At 43.7% G+C, this 19,922-nt stretch overlaps 1 protein-coding gene across 6 annotated transcripts in view; it reads left to right on the top strand.

Moving 5' to 3' along the window:
• The window catches only part of ACSL1 (acyl-CoA synthetase long chain family member 1), a 72,243-nt gene that overhangs the window by 38,753 nt on the left and 13,568 nt on the right, over positions 1 to 19,922 (top strand). For all 6 annotated transcript variants that reach the window (XM_060136665.1, XM_060136667.1, XM_060136666.1 and 3 more), the window contains 13 exons: positions 2,015 to 2,129; positions 2,853 to 2,917; positions 5,466 to 5,567; positions 8,119 to 8,218; positions 8,429 to 8,607; positions 11,792 to 11,824; positions 11,982 to 12,033; positions 12,555 to 12,628; positions 14,022 to 14,099; positions 15,844 to 15,978; positions 17,676 to 17,810; positions 18,649 to 18,744; positions 19,625 to 19,697. In XM_060136665.1, coding sequence (XP_059992648.1) covers positions 2,015 to 2,129; positions 2,853 to 2,917; positions 5,466 to 5,567; positions 8,119 to 8,218; positions 8,429 to 8,607; positions 11,792 to 11,824; positions 11,982 to 12,033; positions 12,555 to 12,628; positions 14,022 to 14,099; positions 15,844 to 15,978; positions 17,676 to 17,810; positions 18,649 to 18,744; positions 19,625 to 19,697 — 1,237 coding nt within the window. The remainder of the gene's footprint in view (positions 1 to 2,014; positions 2,130 to 2,852; positions 2,918 to 5,465; positions 5,568 to 8,118; positions 8,219 to 8,428; positions 8,608 to 11,791; positions 11,825 to 11,981; positions 12,034 to 12,554; positions 12,629 to 14,021; positions 14,100 to 15,843; positions 15,979 to 17,675; positions 17,811 to 18,648; positions 18,745 to 19,624; positions 19,698 to 19,922) is intronic.

Genomic DNA, 19,922 nt, shown 5'->3' on the forward strand with positions numbered 1-19,922 from the left:
GGACATGGGCACGTGATATCCCCATTTTACAGAAAAGAAAACAGACTCCGAGATTAAGCAATAATAATGCAGGATTCTCAAGGGAAGAGATTTTTCCATCTTTATGTGCACGAAGAATAACTTCTTTGCTTTTATAAAGTAGCATGTTGTAGTTAATAATTGTATTTTGGAATCATGGCTACAGGTCTTAGAAAGTTTCTGCCAAGATAAGACTGTGTGACGATGAGAAAATACGATTGGGTGATGTTTACCCCAGAAGACTATTAGCAGTTGTAGAGCAAGAGTTAAACACACATATGTAGCACATAGTAGATACTAAAAGAATGTATATAAACATATAAGAAAAAAAAAATGTCTAGAAGGAGCTCACCAAACTGATAACAGGGGCTAGTCATTTTTTTCCTCGACATACTTCTATACTATTAAACATTTTAATAAGTATATAAATGATAACTTTTTTTTTTTTTTTTTTTGCGGTATGCGGTCCTCTCACTGTTGTGGCCTCTCCCGCTGCGGAGCACAGGCTCCGGACGCGCAGGCTCAGCGGCCATGGCTCACGGGCCCAGCCGCTCCGCGGCATGTGGGATCCTCCCGGACCAGGGCATGAACCCTTGTCCCCTGCATCGGCAGGCGGGCTCTCAACCACCGCACCACCAGGGAAGCCCTAAATGATAACTTTTAAAAAAATATTTATTTATTTATTTGGCTGTGTTGGGTCTTAGTTGCAGCACGCGGGCTTCTCTCTAGTTGCAGAGCGCAGGCTCCCAAGCTCACGGGCTTAGTTGCCCCACAGCGTGTGGGATCTTAGTTCCCCGAGCAGGGATCGAACCCATGTCCCCTGCACTGGAAGGCAGATTCTTAACCACTGGACCACCAGGGAAATCCCCTATAAACGATAACTTAATAGGGGAAGGAAAGAGCTAATGGGAGGAGGAGTGAAGAATCCTATTTTTTAAAAAACAACAACAACAAGGAAAAGAATCCACCAGCACCTGTCTGGCTGTCTCTTTGCCTTATAAAGGGTCTCCACATTGGTCTGTCCCCTGGAGTGCATCCTGTTTCCCCATCAGCTCTGCCTCTTCAGACTGTTTCCTCTTTGAGACCTCGCCTTTTGCCCCTTCCTGAAGCCTTTCCTAGTTTCTTCCTTCAAACCTCATGCTAGAAACAATGTCTCCCACTTTTGAACCGTGCTTTCTTGTGGTACCAGAAGTCCTTGTATCATAATCTAATCTCCCCCAAGAAATTTTAAACAAAAATACATCTCTACCCCTTGCAGTATCTCTGGGGCCCCAGCATGCTGAGCTGCTCACTGGTTGAGAACTCCTGCCTCTTGAGATGACTTGCCAGTTAGGGGTTCTTGTCCATAACGGGTGTACTTTCTGAGCCAACAGATGGCAACTTAGAGGAGGGGGCACAACGGTAGCAACTCTGCCTCCTTACAAGTGCTGCAGGTCAGTGTGTCCATGCACATCCTACATTTTATAGCTGATGATGGTAACTAATAGATGCTACCTGAGAAACTGAAGTTGGCAAAGAGAAAAAGCAGTACACATGATCTCCAAAAGAATATAGCTAACATGATGGAAGTAAAACTGAACAGTGTGTTCTTTCCTCAAGACCTGACAAAAATCGGTCTTCTGTGCTGCTGGGCACAGTTTGAGAATCAGCACAGTGCATTTAGGGGGTTGGTGTCCAGTCCTCAGACTCCTCAGCCTTGTCTGGCAGGACCAGTGCTTAGAGGTCTGTGAGCCTCTTTTCTTTTTCCCTCAGTTGCTTCCTTTTCCCAGGGGTCCTGGATGGACATGGTCCCAGCCTTGCTTCTCTGAAGCCTGCACTTGTCTCCAGGTGGATGATTTATATCAGACGCCAGCACGTCCCGCCCTGGAGTTCATCCAGCAAATGCTCACCGAGCAGCTGCTCCCAGGCCCTGGAGAGGATTGAAGGTGCACACGGTAGACTTTTATTTTTGATGCTTCCTGCTGACGTGCTTTCTGTCTGTCTGTCTTTTCCCCAGGGCAGCGATGGTGCCCGGAGATCCGTGCTCCTGGACAGTGACGAGCCCTTGGTGTATTTCTATGATGACGTCAGAACGCTATATGAAGGTTTCCAGAGGGGCGTACAGATCTCAAGTGAGCATTTGACTGAATCCGTGTGACTAATGCTTCATGTTTCTCCTTCAGAAAGAGGGGTCTTTCGTCAGAAAGCCATATTTGCTCCCAACTTTCTCCCACTCAGTCTGGCTCCCAGCTCCCTGTCTCCTCCCATAACTTCCGCAGAGTGAGTCTCACTGCACACGGGTCCCGCTGGGTGTGCCCCGCGGCCAAGGGGCTTCCGTGGTCACACGTCTTTTAGCTCAGAATAGGCTCTGGCGTTTCTTGCAGTAAAGAGACCTGTTTAATTGCGCCTGATCCAACATTTCTCAAACTTGCTTGACCAGGAGACCCGTATTTTGAGAAATAAACACTGACATCCAAGGAAGCGGGGTTCCGTCAGAGACACTTGTGGGGTGTCAGCTCATGGGACTGCCCTTCATCCCTGAGGATGGCACGGAAGACCCCGGGTACCCAGAAGCTGCCCGGCCTTGCAGCCCCTCTCCCTCCTGCCCCATGTAAGAAACAAAATAGAAATAAAGAAACAAACAAAGACTCAGACCAAAACCCAGGGAGAAAACATTTCCAATCTGAATTCATTGTTTCACATCTGAGGACCACAGTAGAATCTACCTGATACTTTGTGGAATGAAAGATACAAACGAGAATCCAGGAATATTTATGTGTGTTAAAACGAGAATCTAGGAATATTTATGCATGTTAAGTCCATCCTTTTTTTTTTTAATTTTTTTCTCCTTTCAGATAATGGCCCATGTTTAGGTTCTAGGAAACCAGACCAACCCTATGAATGGCTTTCATACAAACAGGTGAGTTTTCTGGCTGTGTGGCCGCCTCACACGAGCCATAGTGCTGGAACGTGGCAGTTCTTGGAGTCGTTGAACATTGGGCAGGAAGGAGTAATGAGCTGTAGGTCCGGTGGGCAGAGGGATTTCTCACTGTTTATTCTGCCCTACCAGAGCCAAATAGTAGTTTTCAGATCCCTCATTTTCACAAGTGGTGTAAAAACAGTTCATGTGTGTTGGAAATTTCACATTGCACGATGGTCTTCAGGCCTCACAGAATCTTCACGTGCTTCTGGATTACATCATCTTCTTGTCATGTTACTGTTTTGTTCAGGTCTCAGCCTGTCAATAACCAGTATTGTGGCTGGACCGGCCCTCGTGGTTCATATTATGATTGCAAGACGCCTTTCAGCAATAACCATAAGGAAACTTGGAAAAAATAAAGCTTTCTTACTACAGGACATGGAAATGACGCAACACACCTGGGCCACACAAGCGAGGCCTCGGGTAGGGGGAGAGAGAGCGTAGAGCACCTGGGGTTCTGCTTTATTGGGGTCAAAGATGGGGGCCTAGGGTTTCGAGGGCTCACTCTTATTAATGAATTTGAAACAGAAGAGCAGGAACTTAAAGCACAGGAAGAGAGAAAACAAGTGGCTCAGACTGTCAGTTATCAACATCAACGGAGATCTGTAAAACAAAGGAGCCTCATGCGGGGAGGGGGCCTGGCTCCTTATCTAGCCTATGGCTGGTGATGCGTCAGCCTTGGCTTGGAAGTGTATGGTCAGCGATCAAAGCTTAAGGCAGGCACTTGCATTACAAAACAAGAGAAAGCCCAGCCTTGGGGTTTACACTACAGTTACCTACAGTGATCTGTTCCTCTGTTGCTTCTGATATATTGGCTGGAGGAGAGAAAACAGGTCCATTGCAGGTGGGATGTTTGAAGGCAGATTGGGAATCACTGGGGTTTCAGAAGTACATTTGTACATTTCAGACAGAGGCTGGTGAAGAGTAAAAAAATAGACTTAAGCTAACTTTGAATTTGTATATTTTTACTTTTTTTTTTTTTTTTTGCGGTACTTGGGCCTCTCACTGTTGTAGCCTCTCCCATTGCGGAGCACAGGCTCTGGACACGCAGGCTCAGCGGCCATGGCTCACGGGCCCAGCCGCTCCGCGGCATGTGGGATCTTCCCAGACCGGGGCATGAACCCGTGTCCCCTGCATCGGCAGGCAGACTCTCAACCACTGCGCCACCAGGGAAGCCCTGAATTTGTATATTTAAATCACTTTTTCCCCCTAGCCCAGTGATTCTTAGCTTTTGGGGCTAGGAACCCCTGTAAGGTTTTTTGAAGAAAGGTCTGGACCCTCGTTCTAGAGATACAAGTGCATGCATAGAATCCCAATAAGCTCTGAAAACCATCTAGGTACTCGCGGGTTCCCAGCCCTTACACACAAGCAGGATTTGTGAAACAGTGCATGGGGTATGGAAGTAATAAGCATGTTAATGTCATTCTTGCTGTCGCCTGGCCAGTGTTGCTTTCACCACCATTGCTGCGTACGGGGGGGCACTGTGTTCCAGAACCCACAGGCTTCTGGGGCAGGAATAGGTGTGGTTCTGTTTTCTGCGGGCTTGAGTGTGGATTTAAAGTGCTCTTGAGAATTTACCAACTGAGAATAAAGAAAAGAATTCCAAATTAAGATTCAAAAAAAAATTTTTTAGTTCATTTGGGGTAAGAATGAGGAGAGGATGAGGGATGGGGGCAGGGATATAGCCCTGCCTAATTTTTATGAATCTACCTATTTTTACATAGTTGTAATTAATAGTATGCGTTTTTGTATTCATTTATCTTACTTAAAATTGTTACAAATACTCTGTTTGATATGGTTTTCATAACTGTAGTATTTACTAGCTGTAGAACATTTTCTTAGAGATTTACCATCATTTACTTAACCATCCAGCCATTGGTCTTTTTTCCCCTAGACTTTTGTGACTTTAGATAATTTTGAAATACATATCTTTGTACCTAAAGTTTTTTCAAACCTCTGGTTAGGATTGGGTTATTTCCAAAGAATAAATTCTCAAGAATACAATTGTGGAGCCTAATGATAAGAGCTTGTTCTTATTTTTTTTTTAAAGATCTCCCCCAAACTTGTTGTTTGTGTGTTTATATCAAAGGACAAGTTTTGGCTGCTTGGTTGCTCTTTATAAACACAGACACAAAGTTCTGTGTCCCTGGATTGCTTTTATAATTTTATAAAACTGAAGTATAAAAGTATAGAAACGAAACTAAAGTATAGAAACTCTGACATGTATCATCTGTGACCTGCAGCTGTTGGGGTGAAGTTCATTTGCTTTGCAGAAGGAACTGTATGATCAGTTTTCTTACAGTGAGTTCTGGTGATTCAAACCTTGAACTTTACAAAAATGTGTAACTAAAGGAATACCTGTTTGCCCCTGTTCTTCCCCGCAGGCAGTGCTGCTTCTTGGCTAAGGTATTAGGCTTGGCCATCACAGGAAGCTGTGTTCCTTGAGTTGGGCCTGATGCTCTTCCTCATTTTTTCTCCCCCGTTTTAGGTTGCAGAAATGTCAGAGTGTGTGGGCTCGGCGCTGCTCCACAAGGGCTTCAAGGCGGCCCCAGATCAGTTCATCGGCATCTTTTCTCAGAACAGACCTGAGGTATTAACCATTAGGCACTGACCGTACATGGTTTGGAGAGGTCTCGGATGGAAGAACCAGTTAGGGTTCACACCTGTCTCTGCTTCAGACCAGATTCTTTGGTCTGATTACCTCTAAGAACATGACTTTGTGTTATGCCTTAGAGAGTTACATGTATGAAAACCCAAACCAGGCCCTTCTTAGCCTTTAGGTAGGAAAAAAAAAAATCACTTTTAAAGAAAATCATGGTTTTTGTTTTTTTAAAATCAGGTCCCCAAACAAAAACGAGTGAAGAAAGTCTTAGAACAAATAACTAACAAAGAAGTCTTCCCACTTTAAGGGCTTCCTCTGTGATTAGAAAAATGGCATTAATAAATGACAGAGAAACTTGGATACATTTTTGTCAGTAGCAAACTCTCATCCTTTCTCTCTAAAAGGTCTGGGCTCTCTCTGCCCAGATTATAAAGTTTAAAATCCCAGGGGCCATGGGGAAGGGGCCTCACTGGGAGCTGGCCTTAATTTGGGCAAGCAGACTGTTGTTTAGCCATCCAGGCCCATGCCTGGTGCTTCTGTAAACCACTGTATTAAATTACATTTAAATGAGAAGCCCTCTGGAGCTATTGCCTGTAGTGTGAGTAAACAAATAGTGGCATAGCTGGTGCAGAAAAATTCAAGCACTGGGCTTGAAGAAATTGAATTGATTCTTAGACCTACTTGGGTCCAAAAGACATGTTGGTTCAATCCCTGTGCTACTATTTTATAAATTAGAGTGGTTTCTCAGCGGGTTGTTTTTAATAAATTTATTTATTTATTATTTTTGGCTGCCTTGGGTCTTCGTTGCTGGGCACAGGCTTTCTCTAGTTGCGGCGAGCTGGGGCTACTCTTCGTGCAGTGCACGAGCTTCTCATTGCTGTGGCTTCTCTTGTTGGGGAGCACAGGCTCTAGGCGTGTGGGCTTCAGTAGTTGCAGCACATGGGCTCAGTAGTTGTGGCACGCAGGCTCTAGAGCGCAGGCCCAGTAGTTGTGGTGCGCGAGCTTAGTTGCCCCGTGGCATGTGGGATCTTCCCAGACCAGGGCTTGAACCCATGTCCCGTGCGTTGGCAGGTGGATTCTTAACCACTGCGCTACCAGCAAAGTCCAAGGTGGAGTCTTGATGCATACGAGGGTGGGGAGGCCAAGGGAATGTCAGGAACAATGGCACGCTTGCGTGGAGCAGCATGTCTGTGATGGGGGATGAAGCATTTCACTGTGGTGGAGGGTGGAGTGGCAGGATGAGAGAGAGAGACAGCTCCAGGCCAAGTGAATGTGAGTGGATTGTGCTTGCTCGCCATGGCCGTTGTGCCCTTATCTGTGCCGTGTGTTCTGCGGACGATGGGCACCACTGAGGATTATAAGCGAAAGAGGGACTCTGCTGCATCTGCCTTGTAGGCGGGTCAGTTGCTGTGTGGCTGATGTGTTTAGAGGAAGATGACCAGTGACTGTGTCACTTCTTTCCTTCCTCACTTTCCTAGGGAACCTTCCAGGACAGTTTTCCCGGTAGACACTGTGTCCCTCTTCCCCTAGTCCCAGGCCCTACGGCACACTGTGGCCAGATTGCTGTCCCTTAGAGCCCCAGTTGCTGTTTGGCCGAGAAACCCCAGAGGCTGCACCTTGCCAGGGACATAGAGCCAGGCTCCCCCATGGCCTCAGGCCGGCTCCAGCCCTCGCTCCAGCCTAGCCAGTCCCCACAGCCCTGCTGGGCCGTCCCTGCCAGCCTGGTGGCTCACTGATGCCCCCTCTCGCTGCCTTTTTTTTTAAAATATTTATTTGGCTGCGTTGGGTCTTAGTTGCTGCGCGTGGGATCTTCCTTGCGGCATGCAGGATCTTTCATTGCGGCACGCAGGCTTCTCTCTAGTTGTGGCACACGGGCTCAGTAGTTGTGGCACGTGGGCTTAGTTGCTCCGTGGCATGTGGGATCTTAGTTCCCTGACCAGAGATCGAACCTGCGACCGCTGCATTGGAAGGCAGATTCTTACCCACTGGACCACCCTCCCTGCTTTTTTTTAACATCTTTATTGGAGTATAATTGCTTTACAATGGTGTGTTAGTTTCTGCTTTATAACAAAGTGAATCAGTTATACATATACATATGTTCCCATATCTCTTCCCTCTTGGGTCTCCCTTTACCCTCCCTGCTTTGATCTCACAGTCCCGGCTCCCAGAGTCCCCTTACCTTTCTCTCCACCTGTCCAAATCGTGCTGCTCTTGCAAAGGGCAAGTTCGGTTACTTCCCCGACCAAGGAGGCCCACTGCAGGCTGTCTTGCCTCTGAGCCCGTCACTCTCATGCTGTTCATTCTCTTTTCACATATTTGCCTCAAATTTTCAGGCAAATTGTACTTTCCTTTTAAGAAGTGAGCAAGTGTTTTGCTCTCATTAGGAATCCCTTTGGTGCCTGGCACATAGTAGTAGATACACAGATGTTAGTTTTGCTACATCTGGTGTTTCCATGTTGAATCTCTATAGAGTATTGTTTTCCCTGGAGTGGTTCCACAATATCTTATTTTCTCACCCTGATCTTTACGTTTTCTTTAGTGGGTGATCATTGAACAGGGATGCTTTGCTTATTCGATGGTGATCGTTCCCCTCTATGACACCCTCGGGGCAGAAGCAATCACCTACATCATCAACAAAGGTATGTTTTCGGCCTTCAGGGGCACTTGGCATAGTTATTGGTTAGATACAGAGGCTACATTTGCTGATACATTATATGATAGGGATTTTTCCATTTAAATGTACATCTACCCTCCTATTCAAAAATGTAGTACTTAACCTGGTGTCAGATGTTACAGTCAAGCTTTTAGTATCCCAGAGCTGGTTCCTCACTGTGTCTCTTCACTTCCAGCTGAACTCTCTCTGGTTTTTGTGGACAAGCCAGGGAAGGCCATCCTCTTATTAGAAGGTGTAGAAAATAAATTAACACCATCCCTTAAAACTATCGTTCTCATGGACTCCTATGGCAGTAATTTGTCCGACCGAGGCAAGAAGTGCGGGGTGGAGCTCATCAGCTTGAAGGCGATGGAGGTGAGTCACCCTGCCCTGCCCACCTCGCTGCAGGGTTTCCCTGAGGTCATTTTGGCTCAAATGTGGTGTCCAGTGCGGCCACAAAGTCCCAACTCTGGCTGGTCCTGTAAAAGATGGAGAGCAGAGATCTCTGTCTCATTACTGGAAAGAAGAATTCTACCCGCCTGCCCAGTGGTAATCCATCACATTTTACAGGAAGTGTTCTCGTCAGGCGAGCTGCAGTGCTCACATACTCGCTCCAGAGCACTGACAAGCCATGCCAATAAATGCTGGAAATGGGAATTCAGATTCAGGCAGAGATTTAAGTTTGTATGTCCTCTTTAGGCTTTAACACCTTTTACTTACTGATTTATCTCTTAAACGGAGCCAGACATAGAAATCTGCCTCGTTATTCCTTTCCCCAGGTTGCTTTTATAGGGTCCTGGTGAATGTCTAGCATAGAGGCTTGATTTGATTTATTCTTGTATTATATTTAAGATTCACATTAATCACAACTTTAAAGGTAACCATTCTAGGAAAATGAGTGTGGTCCATACCTTAATTGATTGTTTGACTTCGGATCCTACAAGAAGCTAGTCTCCCCAGTTTTTGGATTAAACTTCAATCCAAAACTGGGCAAGAGGAGGCCCTTGTTATTATGTGCACATCACGGGAAGTAATAGGTTCAGTAGAATAAGTCATACTCTTTCTGAAAATATTATAAATATTTTCCTGGAACTGTTATAAAAATAGGGTTTTGAATTTTATTTACAGTTCTCCTTCTATCAAGAATTTGAGCTACGAGGAAGGATCTATAAAACTTTTCCTGGGGAACTTAGTTGTCACAGAGAATCTGTCATTTGTTCTGTCAGAGCTTCTGCCTCTCTCTCTCTCTCACACACACACACACACACACACACACACACACACACGATAGCATACAACAGGAGTCCATAAGAGCTAATGGATGTGCTGAATTGTTAAATTGGGTTTTTAACTAGATTTTCACCTAGCATTTCCCTATTTTTGTATTTTTTACTTGTAACCCCATTTCATAATTATATCTTTTCCCCCATTTTTCCTCTTCCTGCTGCCCCCACCACACACAGACACATACACAAGCTTCTTTTTGTCTTTTTTGACTGCTCTGTATGATAAAGAAGTAATCTTAAGATTAAAATTTAGATAAGTAAGTGACCAAAGATTATAATGTAAAGTTTATATTAAAATATTTATAAAAGACATTGTTTTACACTTACCTGTATAATATGATCCATATTGGGTTTTTTAAATTTTTATAAGCAAAATATTAAATTTTTAAGCAATGAATTTAAAACTAACTTTTTGGTTGATCATGTGATCTAATTTTTATTAATGTCTATTTTTATAGCATCAAAAATAGAAACATTGGTATTTTTGCATTTTTTCCAATATTTTGTTATGAAAATTTTCAAATATGCAAATAAGTTGAAAGAATTGAGCAGTAGACCACTATATCCCACCAAGAGTCTACAATTAACATTTTAATATATCTGCTTTATCACAGATTAATCATTCTATCTCTTTATTCACTTCACTGATTTGTCTTTTTTTTTTTTTTTTTTTTGCGGTACGCGGGCCTCTCACTGCTGTGGCCTCTCCCGTTGCGGAGCACAGGCTCCGGACGCGCAGGCTCAGCGGCCATGGCTCACAGGCCCAGCCGCTCCGCGGCATGTGGGATCTTCCCGGACCGGGGCACGAACCCGTGTTCCCTGCATCGTCAGGCGGACTCTCAACCACTGCGCCACCAGGGAAGCCCTGATTTGTCTTTCTTTATTCATTTTCAGTAGGGTACAAATTTTATCACCCCCAAATACTTCATTAAGTAGAATTCAGTTTTCCTTCTGTTTATGGTTCTTTTTTATTTTGGCATTTGGAACCTAAAGATGACAACTTTAATTTTTATAATAGCTGTATTTTTTCCTAAATAATGACATAAGTCAGGCTTCAGGCTATGAAACTCTCTTGGAAAATAATGGACTAATTTGGATAATTTTTTTCTAATAAATTAAAAGTCTAATTGCATATAACTTGCTTTATTTTACTTAACATCAATTTTTGAAGAATTAGAGATCTTAAGAAGTTAATGTAAGAATTTTAAAAAGATGAGTGGAAATTTGGATCTGATAAAGATTATTTTAGAAAAAAGATTGGTGGAATTATCATTACTTTAACTCTTAGTTGACTTCTATTTGGATGTCAATGTTCCTATTTTTAATTAGTGGTCTGTTATATATATAATTTAAAGTGTGATTAGGATTAAAAACTGTTTAAAACTGTATGCTGGGTAGAAACTCACTGAGCCCTGAGCCCACCCATCTAATTTCCATTTATTTCTAGGCATGCTCATTCCACATGCTCACTCAAGCTGTTCGATTTTCATAGGAAAAGAATATTAATAGTTCATTAAAAAAATTAATAGATATTAAAATGGTCATGGAGACACCTTCATGAAGTAACACCATCAGAATTAGCCCTTGGTAGTAACTGGGAGTCCGCCTTTGGGAAATGCCGTACCTCAGAAATGAATCTGTCGTTCTTAACCTTCATAGCCATTCGCGAGTGGTCTTAAAGCTTCTGTCGTGGCCTGTTTTATAATTGGAGATGCCCCAATCCTTCCTCTGATCCATGTGGGGAGTACAGATAGTTGAGCCTCTCCAGAATGGCCACCAGTTAAGTCTGGCAGAGACTGATTTTCTCTCTCCAGATTGAAGATGTCAGTTCTGCAGAATGGGGTGATCACATATCTGTGCTGAGCTCTGGTTTTGGAAGGATACAGAGCAGCTGTGGTTCTCTGATTACGGTGCAGAGCCGGACTTTGTTAAAGGCTGTGATAGGGGAGTGGAAACCAGAAGAACGTGTAAAAGACTTGGATTCCTGTCTTCTGAATAAATCCTGTTTCAAAGGCCAGTCCTAATACCATCGATATAGTTTTATATAAGAGAGAAAACAACCAGAAAATGGCTTCTTAGAACGATGGGTAAGTATTTGGGTTCAGGTTAATGAAAATTGCTGTAGTTTATTTAATTTGAAATCTGTGCTGTCTTTGAGTCAGCTGGGAGCGAATCCCACAGAAAAGTCAGCTTGAACTGACTTGATGTGACTTTTGTTCTTTACATTTAGAAAATGTTTCCATTTAAGATTTTTTTTTTCTCTTCTCTTTAAGGACCTGGGAAGAGCCAACAGACGGAAGCCCAAGGTGAGTGCACCATGTGCGACCCTGCCCCAGCCTCTGTGTAGCTTCCGTGTCTAATCAGCTCAGAGTCTAGTAGAAATCTTGAGTGATTATCTTATGACTTAAAGTTTTCTATTCTATTCTGATTTATACTGGCTTTTTTTTTTTTAATATGCTGCAGCCTCCAGCACCTGAAGATGTTGCAATAATTTGCTTCACAAGTGGCACTACAGGTCAGTTTTGAAAAGGAATTGTTTCCGAGTGGTATCTGGAAGTGTATATTCCCTGCCTCTTCTTGTGGATGACTTATTCGAGCTATAGATGGACTAGAACTAGAAGAGACAGAAGTGTTCAAGCCTGTCTTACGGTAGCTCTATAAGACGTTCCCAGAATCTGAGCACGTCCTCAAACATTTATGAAAGGTCACAGTAGGTAGGATCACCCATCTTCCTGGGACAAATTGTATCCATGGTTTCCAGAAATAAAATTGCTGGATTTTCTTCTCTTACTGCTACACACACCCTCTAAAACTTGCCCATATTAGTAAAGATGGTTTAAGATAATAAGTTTCATTTTAAAGGATTGCAGATGGCTCAGAAATTTAATGTGACTAACTTTTGGCTTTCATGGGTGTACCTCACACTACAGGCATCAGAGGCTCTAATGATATGGGGTTTCTGGGCTTCTGTCATGTCCATCATTCTTGGATGGAGTTTCTGTCCTCTAACTCTGTTCTGTTCATATGTGTTCACAGGCAACCCCAAAGGAGCACTGATCACCCATCGAAATGTAGTGAGCGATTGTTCAGCATTTATTAAAATGACAGAGGTAAACTTTGGGGATATTGTCATCTTTCTTCATATCCATTGGTTGGCATCAGGCCTCAAGAAGGAAGGTGGTAAAAGCCCCCCTATCATGTTAGGCATGGGCTGTATTTGAAACACTGTCTGAAATACAGATAAGGTCTGAGCTTTCGTACATTCACCTTCTCCCAAATAGTTTTCACTGTGGACCTAATCCCCAACTCCTGCTGTGACCGTTAGGATGAATTGACAGATAGGATTTATTCCATCTATTATATGGTAAAACTTTATTTGGATACTGCTCTATAAATGTTTCCAGGAAAGGACAGAGAAGAACTGACTCTCTTGTTTTTATTTCCTATTTTAGTATGGAAAAGAATTAATTTCTTTAAGTTGACAAAGAAATGTTAAATGCTGCTGAAGATTTTTTGGATTATTATCGTTTTTATTATTTATTATGCTTGATTGGATTTGGCTTCCACTTTATAAGAAGGATTAAAGCCTCAAACTTTAGTTACTTCCTATAATCTTAAAGTTTGCTTTGTAAGTATCTTAGTCTGCCTGGGCTGCCGCAACAAAATAATGCAGACTGGATGGCTTAAACAACAGACATGTATTTTCGCACAGTTTTGGAGGGTAGAAGTCCATGACTGAGGTGCCAGCAGGTTTGGTTCTGGTGAAGGCTCCCTTCTTGGCTTGTAGACCGCAGGCCCCTCACCACCCCTCCCCCGACCTCTCCTCTGTTTGCATACGGAGAACAAGAGAGAGGTTTCTGGTGTTTCTTCCTGTTCTTACAAGGACACCAGCCTTATTGGATCAGGGCCCCACCCTCATGACCTCATTTAACCTTAATGACCTTCCCTGTCTCCAAATACAGTCACTTTGGGGGCTAGGGCTTTAACATATGACTTTGAGGGGGATGGTCACAATTCAGTCTGTAACACCAAAGGTCTATTTCAAACTTGCCGTTTAAAAAAGTACTTATTGAATAATATAATGAATGCCTTTCCCTCGTATCCTTTGCACACTTTTACATAATTTGCTTTTGCAAATTACATGTCTCTGGGAGGGCTCCATACGGTCTGCTTTTTGTGGTAGGAGCCTGTGCTTAATGGTTTCGGGGAATGGGCACCTTTGGCGACTGCAGAAGCTCAATCTCACTTTCACTTATACTTACACTTTCTTAATCCTTTCCGTATATACTTTCTAAACAGAGTTCAACATTTAGTACCTTACCAAGTGAAATTTTAATTTCCTTATTGACCTTCGAAGAAAACTTATAATTCATGAATGATTGAAGTAAATGTTTACAGTTAATGTTAATATTAAGATTAATAATTTGTAATTTATAATAATAAAATGGAAAATTCCTGGAAATGCTAATGCTTTTCTGCCTGTCTGGTGTCTTTGCTTTCCAGGGTGCATTCGTTGCTTCCTCAGATGATACTTTGATCTCTTTCTTGCCTCTCGCCCACATGTTTGAGAAAGTTGTAGAGGTAGGCACTGAGTTTTATTTTGTTTGTGCATATGTGTTTGGTTGTGTTCTGCTAAGTTGTTGTGTTTTACAGAAAGCACTTGTCTTGAATGCTAGTGACACAGACATTTCATTTTTACCATTGCACACATGCATGAGTGGTTCACACAGATAAGTTTGAGTGTGCAGACTGTCCTCTACGTAGAGAGTTCTTTGCTCAGGCCCATTTTAGAAATTGAGCTAATTATTTAAGAGTATAATTTTTTTTCTGGGTCCAGATACTTGAACTTTAATACTCATTTTAAAATTGGAAGCTCAGACTTTTGAAGGACACGAATATGGACGTGAATTCAGAAAGATGAGCTGTGAATGTAGAATTTTTATGAATACCATCCCACAAAGGCTGGTGAGGCTTCAGTTCTGTAAGAAGTCTCTTTTTTTTTTTTTTTTTGGCCACGCCATACGGCTTCTGGGATCTTAGTACCCCGACCAGCGATCGAACCCGTGCTCTCTGCAGTGGAAGGTACCGAGTCCTAACCACTGGACTGCCAGGGAAGTCTCTATTTTTGACTGTGCTTGTTCATAAGGCACAAGTTGATTCCAGATTCATTTTTTCAGCAATATTCCAAGTGCCTTTGGCAAAGCGGGATGACCTTTAGCTGACCTCTGCCTGAGCTCCTCATACACGAGTGTGTGACTAATTTAAAAACTGACCAAGAACCATCTTTTTTCCTTCTTGGACAGTTTTGGATTGTATGCTTATAGGAGAAGCAGTGAGCACTGCTCACTCATTTAATGAATGTTCACGGGGCACCAGCTGTGTTGCAGGTACTGGGCAGGTGTTAGAGAGAGCGGGGCAGCTGATAAAATCCCGGCCCTTTGACTAGCTGCTGCCCTGTAGGATTCACTTCCCCCAAAGGATCAAGGATCTTCCATCAGATACTTGTGTCTCCTGCACGCCTCAGGAGACCTTGTGAGTTTACAGAGTGATTGCAGACGTGTTGACAGTGGAACTAGTTTTCAAAGTGTGCCCAGGAGGCAGGCCACACTGAACAGAAACCTCCGAGCTTTAATTTTTAAACAATGAACCTTTCTAGTTGTTTCTGCTTTCAAGCCTGAGACCGTTTGTACTTCCGTTGCATCATCTCTTGAATCTCTCTTTCTTTTTAAAATTTAAAACAGGCAGACTCTTTGTCAAGTGCCTGTGGCTTGCCAGTGCAGCTTGCATCAGACAGGAAAAAATTCAGGCACTAGGTTACAGCTGAATGCAAACTGCTGCGGTACAGATGGCCTAGTGCCTCAGCCGCAGCGTATTCTGACTACTCAGAATTTTTTAGTTAGATTCAGATAGAAGAGATGAGACTTTAAAAAGCTAAGGCAAGTAGCTAAGTTTTTCTGATGAGAATAAGTTAGACCTAAAGTTTCTAGAAGGCTAAAAATACTTGGATTATCGCATACCATGTCATTCATTCAGCAGATATTTATTATTGAAGCTAAAATAGCAGAAGCTCTCTGATAATCACTGAAAACCACGTTCCCTGGTTTCTTATTAGTCCTTTTATCTTCAGGATAATCGAGAGCGATGCCACATGCCTGTGTTGTACAAGGACGCAAGCACGTTGTTTTAAAAGCTCCCTACATTTAGGAAATTTATGATTTCTGGAAGCTGGTCTGAAATGCTAACACTGGAGCCTTGTGTGTCTGTGTGTGTTCTGTGATGCCTGCTGCAATGATGACATGTTGGATGTTTCCATTTACCTCTCTAGTTTTTGATGCTGAGTCACGGAGCTAAAATAGGATTTTTCCAAGGAGACATCAGGCTGCTTATGGATGATCTCAAGACCCTTCAACCCACCGTCTTCCCTGTGGTCCCCAGACTGCTGAACCGGATGTTTGACCGAGTAAGTGCCAAGCGAAGAGAAGGGGCAGAGGTCCAGACCTTGAGTCCAAGACCATGTGTGACCATGGCCGCTGCCCTTACTCTCTCGAGGGACTGCAGTTTACCCCTCTGCTAATAAAGCTGAGTGCTTTTACCTCCCAGAGCTGTGAGTGACGGTTATAAGAGAAAGTGCCTGTGGACACACCTTGTCAACTGGAAGGCACAATACAGGTGTGAGGTGGAGCTTGTTTTATTTTCATGATAAACTCTTTGAGCCTCTGTTTTCTCATCTTTACAGTGGACTGTTACCTCCTCCATCTCATAAAGATGCTAATTACATCATATGAAAAGGCTTTATAAATTGTAAAGCCCCACTGCATGAAAAATATTACTTACTTAGCCACCCTGAGAGACGTGACTAAACCAAGCCAGGGACCGAGAGGAGATGGTGAGCCTTTAGAGCACAGACCCCACAGCTGGGGCAGGACCCGTGTGGTGTGAGCAGTCTCCAGAATGAATTTGGACTGGGCAATTCTAATACTCTTTATTTTGAGACATGGCTTTCATCATCTATGAGAACCTTCTCATTTTTTTAAAAAATTTATTTATTTTTGGCTGCGTTGGATCTTCGTTGCTGCCCACGGGCTTTCTGTAGTTGCGATGAGCGGGGGCTACTCTTTGCTGTGGTGCGCGGGCTTCTCATTGCAGTGGCTTCTCTTGTTGTGGAGCACGGCCTCTAGGCACGCGGGCTTCAGTAGCTGTGGCGTGCAGGCTCAGTAGTTGTGGCACATGGGTTCAGTAGTTGTGGCACGCGAGCTCTAGAGCGCAGACTCAGTAGTTGTGGCGCATGGGCTTAGTTGCTCTGCGGCATGTGGAATCTTCTGGACCAGGGATCGAACCTGTGTCCCCTGCATTGTCAGGCAGATTCTTAACCACTGCGCCACCAGGGAAGTGCCAACCTTCTCATTTTCTTAATAGTTCTTTTTTAAAAAACTGTAAAACAGCTTTATTGAGATATAATTCACATTACATGCAATTCACCCATTAAGTGTACAATTCAAAGGTTTTGAGTTCATTCACAGAGTTCTGCAACCATCATTACAGTCCATTTTAGAACATTTTTATCACCTCAAAAAGGATGTGGTATCATCCTCCACCCTGCTACCTCCCTCCACCACCCAAAAAACTCATCTACTTTCTGAATCTATAGACTCCCCTATTCTGGATTTTCATGGGAATGGAATCATGCAATATTCTTTTGTTGCTGGCTTCTTTTGCTTAGTATGCTTTCAAGGTCCATCCATGTCATAGCATGCATCCATACTTCATTCCTTTTAATGGCCAAATAATATTCCACTGCATGGATACAACACGTTTTATTTATCCATCCATCCATTGATGGGCATTTGGGTTGTTTCTGCTTTTTGGCTATTATGAATAATGCTGCTGTGAACATTCACGGGCAAGAGGCTGTGTGGACATGTGTTTTCATTCTCTCAGGTATGTGCCTAGGAGCGGAATTGCTAGTCGTACAGTAACTCTGTGTTTAGCTGAGGAACCGCCGGTCTGTTTTCTAAAGCAGCTGCACCATTTTACATTCCCACCAGCAGTGTATGAGGGTTCCAATTTCTCTACATTTTTACCGACACTTGTTATTATCTGACTTCTTAGTATCTCGCCATCCTACTTATTGTGAAACCTTCTTGCTTCTTGACTTAGATTTTTGCTCAGGCAAACACCACGCTGAAGCGATGGCTGTTGGACTTTGCCTCCAGGAGGAAAGAAGCCGAGCTTCGCAGTGGCATCATTAGAAACAACAGCCTGTGGGATAAGTTGATCTTCCACAAAATACAGGTAGCACATTGACTCACAACGGTTATTTGTCATGTAAACGCCTTTGCGTTTCAAACTTTCTGTGAGGGCTCTTTTTTTTTTTTTCAATTGAAGTATAGTTGATGTACAATATTATATAAGTTACAGGTGTACAATATAGTAATTCACAATTTCTAAAGATTATACTCCATTTATAGTTATTATAAAATATTGGCTGTATTCCCCATGTTGTGCAATATATCCTTGTAGCTTATTTTATACCCAATAGTTTGTACCTCTTAATCCCCTACCCCTATATTGTGTGAGGACTGTTTTTAAAAGAGAAGGTGAGAGGGAGAATGTCTGGCACATTTCTAAAAACTAAGGACAAAGCCATTAGCAAAACCTCAGTGTCCAAGATAAATCTGAACAGTGTTTAGCTATCCAGGGCAGAACAGGAATCAGGTAGCATAGCCTTTCTGATTCTCCATTTTGTTTTACCGTTCTGGAACTCTTGAGGTATTTTTTTAGGCATGAGTGATAAAGAATACGGAATAATATTATGTCCCCCAGTAGGTGGTGGTTGCTATAAGCCCATGACACTCTTGTTCTAATTCCTTAAAACACCTGCAGGTATAGAGGTGTTGCTTTATTTTCCACACCTGTCGAGAGTGAATGGAGTGGTTTCGGGTGGAACCAAACTCCAGTCAGGTGTCCCCCTTGGGGTGCCTGTGCGTCGTTGGGCGCAGTGAGTTCTGTGCAGCCTGCAGACAAGGAGCTGGTGGGTTAGAGTATCGGGGTTCCAAGAAGGAATCTTTGAGAAGCCCGCCACCTTCCAGTCACTTGCCCCTCACCCTCTCCCCTCTCCCTGCCTTGCAAGTCGAGCCTGGGAGGAAAAGTACGGCTGATGATCACAGGAGCAGCGCCCGTGTCCGCCACCGTGCTGACCTTCCTGAGAGCCGCGCTGGGCTGCCAGGTGAGGCGCCTCCCTCCGCACCCACCCCTGGTCTCGGACCGAGTCCTGCCCAGGAGTCTGCTTTCCAAAAGGCACTCTTCTTCTCCTCCGTGTGCCGTATTGTTGTTTGGAAGATCATGTTATTCCTAGGTTGCTTGGAGAAAGGGGTATAGGCACACCTCGGAGATACAGCAGGTTCAGTTCCAGACCACTGCAGTAAAACCAATGTTGCAACAAAGCCAATATCGCAGTAAAGCCAGTCACGTGAACTTTTTGGGTTCCTGGTGCAGATAAAAGTAATGTTTACACTAGTCTGTAGTCTGTTAAGTGTGCAATAGTATTATGTCTAAAAAGCAATGTGTATATCTTAATTTAAAAATACTTTATTGCTAACCGTCATCTGACAACGCAGCGTTGCCACAAACCTTCAATTTGTAAGAAATGCAGTATCTGCAAAGCGAATAAAATGAAGTGTGCCTGTATATATCTTTTACCCCAGGCAGAATATGCATTTGTGTCTACCGCTGGGTGATTTTCTCTAGGGTGAGGCACAGAAGATGCCTTTAGATCAGGTGTGAGGGCATGGGGATCGGCAGTAAGTGATAAGGCGACCTGCAAAGCATGCAGAGACCCTTTCTTAAGGGGGAGGGGGAGCCAGCAGAGACTGGGTGATAAGTAGGCGAGCCGACGGAGCGAGTGAGTCCCTGGGCAGGTGGTGCACGGCGTGACCTGTGAATGGCATTGTCTCCTACATGGGTGAATACGTTGGGTGCTGTAATAAAGCGTGTTGTAGTGTATGGGCTGAGGTTACCAAACGAGCTAGAGGAACTCAGTTACTGAGCACTTCCAGCAGAGGTGTGACTGTCCCCCTCTCTTCCTGTCCCACCTCTTGGTGACCCAGTTCTACGAAGGCTATGGACAGACCGAGTGCACTGCCGGGTGCTGCCTGACTGTGCCTGGGGACTGGACCGCAGGTATGATGGCAGGACTTTCCTTATTGGGATCTTACTTTTGGCATTGGAATGACTGGAATTGGGTTAATAAACCAACTTAAACAAGTGCTGTGTCTCTGATGATTAGGCCTTGGGGTCAACAATCTTGGAAACCAGGGGGCCCTGTGGCAGAGTGGGATGCGACTTTGAGGCTCTGACTGTCAACCTGGGTGGGTGGCAACAGAGACTTACGTAGATCCTGAAGGT

Source organism: Lagenorhynchus albirostris, chromosome 21 (genome assembly GCF_949774975.1).
Source record: "Lagenorhynchus albirostris chromosome 21, mLagAlb1.1, whole genome shotgun sequence".
In the NCBI taxonomy this organism is placed as follows: domain Eukaryota; kingdom Metazoa; phylum Chordata; class Mammalia; order Artiodactyla; family Delphinidae; genus Lagenorhynchus; species Lagenorhynchus albirostris.